Raw genomic sequence first — 8932 nt, forward strand, 5'->3', positions numbered from 1 at the left:
CCTCGAAATGTACTACAGTGGGATGTGACTAGTTGTCAATTCTTCTTATCTGGTTATATACTATCCAAGTCGTTGTTGTTGCTTACTCACATTTAGGTTATAACATTGTTTTCTTTAAAATTATGTTTAACGTACTTCCTTGCTCGCGTTTTCTAGAACATGACTCGAGACTTAAGCATACGTCGATGTTGTTCACAAAATGCGAATTTCATACGGCTGGCTTGTTTGTTGGGTTATAACAAATATTTTACAATCGTTGTCTTGCTGCTGCTAGAGTGTGATTGTGACACCATGCACCCATGTTTGCTACCCATTTGCGACCGTATCTAACTCTTTCTAGTTTTGTACGGTCAGAACAAAATGTTACCTAAATTTTGATTTTATATATTTTGAAGGTCTAAAATTAAAATTGATTCATTTGAAAATATAAGAAAATTAAAATGAAATAAAATTTAAAATATATAAAGGGTATTCATATAACTCGATAAACAATCAATTAAGACTACTCTACTCAAACTATAACAGTTGATTTTTTTTTTTTTTTTTTTTTTNTTTATGAAAAAACAAAAATTCAAGAGTTACGGGTTGACATTTTTTTCTTCGAGTCAATCTGACCAACCTGAAAATAGAATTACAACTCAACCTAACCCTATCCTGCTTTAAAATTTTTTTTAAGAACATTGGAGTGAGTTATAGCTAGTAAACGTTTAATATTTGAATTTTATGAGATTTTAATTATTAATATAATATTTACCGTGGATAGATATGATTTTTAACTAATTATTTATCATATTGCCGTCAGCCTCATGGGTAGCCTCGGGTGGGAGAGGTTTTCACACCGTTACAAGTAATGTTATTTCTCTCTCCAACAGATGTGAGACCTCACAATTCACCCCTTGGAAGCCAGCGTCCGCGCCGGCACATGTTCAATGTCTGACTTTGATACCATTTGTAACAGTCCAAGACCACAGCTAGCAAATATTGTCCGCTTTGTCCCATTACGTATCTTCGTCAGCCTCACGATTTTAAAACGCGTATGCTAGAGAGAGGCTTCCACACCTTTATGAAGAATGTTTTGTTCCGTTCTACTACCGATATGGAATCTCACAATTTATATTGCTTGGATCACCGACCCAAAATTTGGATTGGTTCGAAATATGGAATGGATAAGTATACTGCAAAACACCACTTTATTCATTAATTTTGGAAACCCAGCGGCTTTGTTGCATATTAGGCAAGACAGCACGTCACCATCGCCTTCGCTGGTGTTGCATGAGCATAATAAATATCTTTACTGACTCGCTGGTGTTCATAGCATAATAAATATCCTTATCTCGACAATGACCTAACCATCCATAATTCCTAATCACGTCCTAATCATTGCTCGAGCATATTCTTCGTCCAATCCCGTTTCCATTGGCAAGAGAAACTTCGGGAAAGAGGGGTTTGATTCTGTCTCCTTCACCTTTGAATCAAGGAGCTCGACTCGAAGAGGAGAGGGGCAAAGCAGCTCGACCTGACCTTGATTGCTCAATTGTTAACCGAGTTAAGCCACTAACTCAGTGCACTCGACCCTCTAATCATTATTTGTCACATATCCTTAGAGATGTTTGCGAGAAGTCGTAAATAAAGAGCATTACAACAAGTCAGATTTATTCGGTTCAACTCAAACCAATTTTGTAGGTAACTTATGAACCGACCCAATTCAACATTCAAGCCACGGAACGAAAAAGCAAAAATGATAAGAAAGAATGATTTAAATTGAATGAAAGAATTGGGTGATTTACAAGATGGTCTATTTCCACCCGCGGCATTATCCCTTGAAGGACACTTAAACAAGCAAACAATCACAATTATCTCTCGCCTTCTTCGATCCCGACCCTTTTTTATGCGCCTCAATGACGACGGATTTAGAACGACTTTCTAAAATAATCACTTAAACAAGCAAACAATCACAATTATCTCTCGCCTTCTTCGATCTCCACCCTTTTTTATGCGCCTCAATGACGACGGATTTAGAACGACTTTCTAAAATAATCACTTAAAAAGTCATTTCAAACATGGCTTAACGATCCCCCGATCTTCCCAAGAAATAGACCACCACTAAGACTACAACTACTACTACGTTTATGAACAGGGGGTTTCTTCTTCATCCAAGCTCTGCTCAAGTTCTGTTCGTTGACTAATCAATAAATCTAAAGCCTCTTTCATCCATTGAGGGCAAACCTCTCTGGCTTTCTCCACGCTCATCTACAAGTTCCAATGGAAATTCAATTAGTTTTGAACGAAGAACATTTAGGGTTTTCGTTTGAATTTAAGCCAGAACTCACCCATTCCCGCCTCCGGAAATCTTTCTCCGGCCAATTTTCCAGTAGTTTGGTGACCTGCAGCGGGAACATGTAGGCTTCATGCATCGTCGCTTGGTTCTTGCTCTTGTAATACCATTTTCCCAATCTTTTCTGTAAGTGAAATTAAATTGGAATTTGGATGAACAAAAATTTCTTCGACAGAATCAACAATGGAAACCCTAGAAATTCGAATTACTAACTTCGATGTTGCCAACCACACCAGCTTCCTCCAATGTCTCTCTCAAAGCCGCAGTCTCCATCGATTCGTCGTTCTCCCAACCGCCCTAAAATTTCAAAATCATCAAACAATCGGTACAAAAGAGCGAATCGGAATAATCGACGCCAAGAATCGATATAACAATACCTTCGGAAACATCATCGCTTGTCCTTTCTGTGAACTAATCCCAAGAACTTCAATATTATCAACCGAAAACGATTTCAGAGCATCTTTATATCGATAAGGAATGCATCTAGAAGAAGAAATCGGAAAAATCAGAGCCTCAACTTACAAGAACAACAAACCCTAGAATAACGAAATCAGAGAGTGAAATGGAGAAACGTACCCGACAACAAGGCGATACTCTTGATTGTAGCGCTGCCGATGACGTCCAGTACGAGAGGAGACGACAGAGACGACGTTTTCGATCTGAGAAGGGAATTTCTGGGAAGAGAAGAAGGAAGAGAGGAGAAATTTGGCGATGTTCCTGGAGAAAAAGAGACCCATATCAATGGAGAAAAATAGGAAGAATTGAGGAAATGAAATCTCCTCCTCGCCGTAGGCGTCGGGTCGGGACAATGATTATGAGAGAGCAGAGGAGGGAGGGGGAGGGGCAGAGGAATTTGAATCTGAGAAGACAAAGGTTGTGTGGCAGTGGATGGTTGGTTGTTCCCGCAATGTGTGTGTTGCGGATGGGGCCCCGCGTGGTGCCCTTTAATAAACAGGGAAGGATGAGGTGCGTGTAAAAGGAGAATTACACGCGCGTAACGGTCCGTTGACGTTGACATAAGCCTTCAAGGTTTGCGGAATAACCGCGTCAAGTAGTTATTCAATTTTTTTTTTTTTTTTTAATTAAGAAAGGTCGTAAAATAGTTGAGTTTTGACCCATTAATATCTGCCAGTACTAGCACAGATTGGAGCAGCCAAATTCAGGTGGTCTTTCCAATAATTTTTTTTTTACTAAATTAATAAAAAAAAATCCTATTTTTTTTTTGTTACCACTAAATTATAGTTTACCATATATATTATATTTCAAATATCTAAATATTTGTCTTTTTTTTATCTGTCTATTTATTTCTCATCTTCAGTTAAAAAGGTTTAAAAATTGTAGTTAAACTTTAAATTTTTTTTAATACTTTTTTTAACTTTTTCTTTTTTCAAATTTTTCTCATATAAAAATATTCATGAATTTGTTAGAAGTAATATTTATATTTTTTAAATTAAAAAAATTTAAGTTCTCTTGTTACTCGTAATTTTGTTTATGTATTAATGGTAGGTATTTTTGAATTTTTTTTAATATAATATGAGATAAATTGAAAATGTATCGATGAAAATGTAAAAATTTAAGAGTATTTTTAAAATATTTTTAAAAATGAAGGGTTTATTTGAAACTAAATATTATCCTTTTCAACTAAATCTTATGGTAAATATATTTTTGAAACATTTTTTTTTACGTATAATTAAAACTTTTAAAAATGTAGAGAGTATTTTTTTTTCCAGTAAAATACAAAATTTAGAAGTATTTTTATTATTTTAATTAAAAAGAATTATTTTGGCTTCTTTGTTTAGGAAATTAAGACTTACTTCAAATAAAATAAGCCTATAGCACTTTACATACAGGCTTAAAATCGAAAACCATAATTAGGCCGTCTAAAGTACGTGTCCACGAAAAAACTGAGTCACACTCGATATTTTATTTTGACATTGTTGTAAAAAATGTTCAAATTCAATGATTTCGATACGTATGATCGGCAACCAAAGTCTAAATCTTTTTATTAATTTAATTTTTAAAAAAATATAAAAAATCAAAATTAAATTTTCGTCCACCTATTTTAATTCTCATACTTTTAAATTTTTAAATATATTCATTATTACTTTTTAATAAAACTTAAAATTAATTATTATCATGGCGAATTTTACAAAAATAAATTATTCTTTGAGTGTATTTCATGATTATTTAACTAATTTTAATAAATTCAGATATTAAAATACAAACAAATAAAATGAGTTCATTAAAATAATAATATATTTATAATAAAAAAATAGTCTCTCAAGAAAAGTCAGAAAAATGTTAAATAAAAGTAAAACGGAGACGACAAAGACGCGTGGGGCCGTTATACTTGGTCTTCGACGTGCAACCGACGCGTCTCGTGGACCGTGAAAGAATCATTGCGGGATTCAGGTTGAAGCCCGTGGGCGTGTGTTAAGCCACTGCGACGGCGCCTTGGCTTTGAAACCACAACCACTCGCGCCATCCGTACGCGCTTCCAACTGTTTTTTAAAATATATAAATTAAAATATTTGACTTAGTATTAATTAAATGATTCATATATTAAAATATTTTATTTATATCAATATATCCATAGAATTAAAATATTGATCTTTATATTTTAATCCTTATATGCTTTCTTAATATTGTCATAAAGTTCACGTAGCTATCGGGTGTCAAAGTCGCACTCTTAGACCAGCGGGACCGCGATTGGGCAACACTTGTTCTAACCCAACGAACAAGTTAATCGTGAGAAATTCGGACTTTGCAGGCGTATGTTCGAGTATTGAGTCACGTTTGAGAGAAATGCTTTAAAAACATGTGCGAGAAAATACATTGAAAATAAATTGAAAGAAAACAATGTTATAAGTTAAAAAACGAATAGGCAACAACGATGACTTTCATAGTATATAACCTGGGTAGGAAGGATTGACGACTAGTCATATCCCACATAGTACATTTTGAGCGTACCCTGACTAGTGTAGACATGATTTTGGTGAACGATCATACACTCCCGTTTTGATATAACATGAGATAGTTGTTGGCTTTTTGGCCGTTAATCTCATTTTAATTAATTTTAATCAATTAATTAATTGATGTTTCAATTATTAACAATTTTCAGTATTTTGAACTATACACAGTATAAGGTTGAGAATAACGATTTCAATGACTTTTCAATCACTTCAATCAGAGCTAAAATGAAGATATTATAGTCGAGACAACATACTCGATGTGATGATATGACAGCTAAATCAAAATGATGGACAAATCAAAGTACGACAGAGTAAAAAATGGTAGAGTTTTTCTTTCTATTATATTTTTAAATAAAATTATTTTTATATAATATGATTTTGAATCTAACAATTATCCAATTATCATTATTATTATATTATTATATTAAAAAAATATTAAATAAATGAATGAAAATTTTTCTTATTTATTTACTTTTAATGTCTGCTTCCATTTCACTTCTATCCAATAGTCAATATTAATTTTTACTTTTTACGGCTTTTCTTCTCTATATAAATTCATCAATTTCTGCGTCGGGTCGGGACAATGATTATGAGAGAGCAGAGGAGGGAGGGGGAGGGGCAGAGGAATTTGAATCTGAGAAGAGAAAGGTTGTGTGGCAGTGGATGGATGGTTGTTCCCGCAATGTGTGTGTTGCGGATGGGGCCCCGCGTGGTGGCCTTTAATAAACAGGGAGGCATCAGGTGCGTGTAAAAGGAGAATTACACGCGCGTAACGGTCCGTTGACGTTGACATAAGGGTTCAAGGTTTGCGGAATAACCGCGTCAAGTAGTTATTCAATTTTTTTTTTTTTTTTTTTTTTTTTAATTAAGAAAGGTCTTTTGACCCATTAATATCTGCCAGTACTAGCACAGATTGGAGCAGCCAAATTCAGGTGGTCTTTTCAATTAATTTTTTTTTTAACTAAATAATTAAAAATAATATTTATATTTATATATATATATATTTGATATGATATTTTTCCATTTATTGTTATTTTCATTTATTACTCTTCCCATATATTTGTAATTTATTTGATTATATTTTAAATATTATAAAAGAAATTATAGTTAAACTTTAAATTTTTTAAATACTTTTTAACTTTTTTTTCAAACTTTTAAAATAACGATTTTTTTCGGTTTCGTATGTTTTAAAAGTATTCATGAATTTTTTAGAAGTAATATTTATATTTTTAAATTAAAAAAAATTAAGTTCTCTTGTTACTGACCATCTCGATATGTATTTTTGAAAATGTAAAAATTTAAAGGTATTTTAAAAATATTTTAAAAGTTTAAGGGTTTGTTTGAAACGGAGTATTATCCGTTTTCAACTAAATCTAATGGTAAATATTTTTTGAAATATTTTTTTTACTGATAATTAAAACTTTTTAAAATTTAGAGAGTATTTTTCCCAATAAAATGCAAAGTTTAGAACTATTTTTATTATTTTAATTAAAAAAAAAGTTATTTTTACTCCTCAATGTCTTAATTTTTTACTGGGACTTAATTCAAAGAAAAGAAGCCTATAGTACTCTGCATATCGGTTTAAAATCGAAACCTTAATTCGAAAACCATAATTAAGCCGTCTAAAGCACGTGCACCGAAAAAACTGAGTCACGCTCGATATTTTTTTTTCAACGTTGTTGTAAGAAATGTTCAAATTCAACCAAAGCCCAATTTTTTTTATTAATTTAATTTTGGAAAAAATATAAAAAAAATTAAAATTAAATTTTCGTCCACCCATTTTAATTCTCGTACTTTTAAATTTTTAAATATATTCATTATTACAATTATTATCATGGCGAATTTTACAAAAATAAATTATTCTATGAGTGTATTTGATGATTATTTAAATAATTTTAATAAATTCAGATATTAAAATACAAACAAATAAAATGAGTTCATTAAAATAATAATATATTAATAATAAAAAAATAGTCTCTCAAGAAAAGTCAGAAAAATGTTAAATAAAAGTAAAACGGAGACGACAAAGACGCGTGGGGCCGTTATACTTGGTCTTCGACGTGCAACCGACGCGTCTCGTGGACCGTGAAAGAATCATTGGGGGATTCAGGTTGAAGCCCGTGGGCGTGTGTTAAGCCACTGCGACGGCGCCTTGGCTTTGAAACCACAACCACTCGCGCCATCCGTACGCGCTTCCAACTGTTTTTTAAAATATATAAATTAAAATATTTGACTTAGTATTAATTAAATGATTCATATATTAAAATATTTTATTTATATCAATATATCCATAGAATTAAAATATTGATCTTTATATTTTAATCCTTATATGCTTTCTTAATATTGTCATAAAGTTCACGTAGCTATCGGGTGTCAAAGTCGCACTCTTAGACCAGCGGGACCGCGATTGGGCAACACTTGTTCTAACCCAACGAACAAGTTAATCGTGAGAAATTCGGACTTTGCAGGCGTATGTTCGAGTATTGAGTCACGTTTGAGAGAAATGCTTTAAAAACATGTGCGAGAAAATACATTGAAAATAAATTGAAAGAAAACAATGTTATAAGTTAAAAAACGAATAGGCAACAACGATGACTTTCATAGTATATAACCTGGGTAGGAAGGATTGACGACTAGTCATATCCCACATAGTACATTTTGAGCGTACCCTGACTAGTGTAGACATGATTTTGGTGAACGATCATACACTCCCGTTTTGATATAACATGAGATAGTTGTTGGCTTTTTGGCCGTTAATCTCATTTTAATTAATTTTAATCAATTAATTAATTGATGTTTCAATTATTAACAATTTTCAGTATTTTGAACTATACACAGTATAAGGTTGAGAATAACGATTTCAATGACTTTTCAATCACTTCAATCAGAGCTAAAATGAAGATATTATAGTCGAGACAACATACTCGATGTGATGATATGACAGCTAAATCAAAATGATGGACAAATCAAAGTACGACAGAGTAAAAAATGGTAGAGTTTTTCTTTCTATTATATTTTTAAATAAAATTATTTTTATATAATATGATTTTGAATCTAACAATTATCCAATTATCATTATTATTATATTATTATATTAAAAAAATATTAAATAAATGAATGAAAATTTTTCTTATTTATTTACTTTTAATGTCTGCTTCCATTTCACTTCTATCCAATAGTCAATATTAATTTTTACTTTTTACGGCTTTTCTTCTCTATATAAATTCATCAATTTCCTCACATTTTTTTAACTTCACTACACAATTAGTGAAGCCTCAATTGTTTATTCCTCAAGCTTTCAATTTTATTTCTATCTTATTATTGAGAGGGATTTTTATTGTACTGTGAGTAAATAGTTCTGAGTGCTCCAAATTGTAAATAGTTGTGGTGTGTCCCTACCAAATTCAAATACTTGTACTGGTTTGATCCGTGGAAAGGATTGAATTTGCTCTTGAACTCGTAAAAAGAGCGGTGTTGCGCTTGGACTCTGATCCGTGGAAAGAGTCGAGAAAGTTTTTTTATTTAAATTTCCAAGATTGGGGAGTGAAGTACGTCGAATTTGACCGAACCACTGTAAAACTACGGTCATATTTTCTAACTCTTTAGGGTTTAATTTCAAAATTAT

General features: G+C 32.1%; 1 protein-coding gene across 1 annotated transcript; it reads right to left on the reverse strand.

Moving 5' to 3' along the window:
* Positions 1-1739: 1739 nt before the first annotated feature.
* On the reverse strand, positions 1740-3214 carry LOC111788959 (nudix hydrolase 18, mitochondrial-like). Its single transcript, XM_023669554.1, has 5 exons — positions 2912-3214; positions 2713-2818; positions 2549-2632; positions 2331-2459; positions 1740-2250 (listed from the first exon to the last, which is right to left on the reverse strand). Exons 1-5 carry the CDS (start codon positions 3070-3072, stop codon positions 2128-2130), a joined length of 603 nt encoding a protein of 200 aa, XP_023525322.1. The 5' UTR covers positions 3073-3214; the 3' UTR covers positions 1740-2127.
* Between the last annotated feature and the right edge of the window lie 5718 nt (positions 3215-8932).

Source organism: Cucurbita pepo, chromosome LG02, assembly GCF_002806865.2.
Source record: "Cucurbita pepo subsp. pepo cultivar mu-cu-16 chromosome LG02, ASM280686v2, whole genome shotgun sequence".
NCBI classification, from domain to species: domain Eukaryota; kingdom Viridiplantae; phylum Streptophyta; class Magnoliopsida; order Cucurbitales; family Cucurbitaceae; genus Cucurbita; species Cucurbita pepo.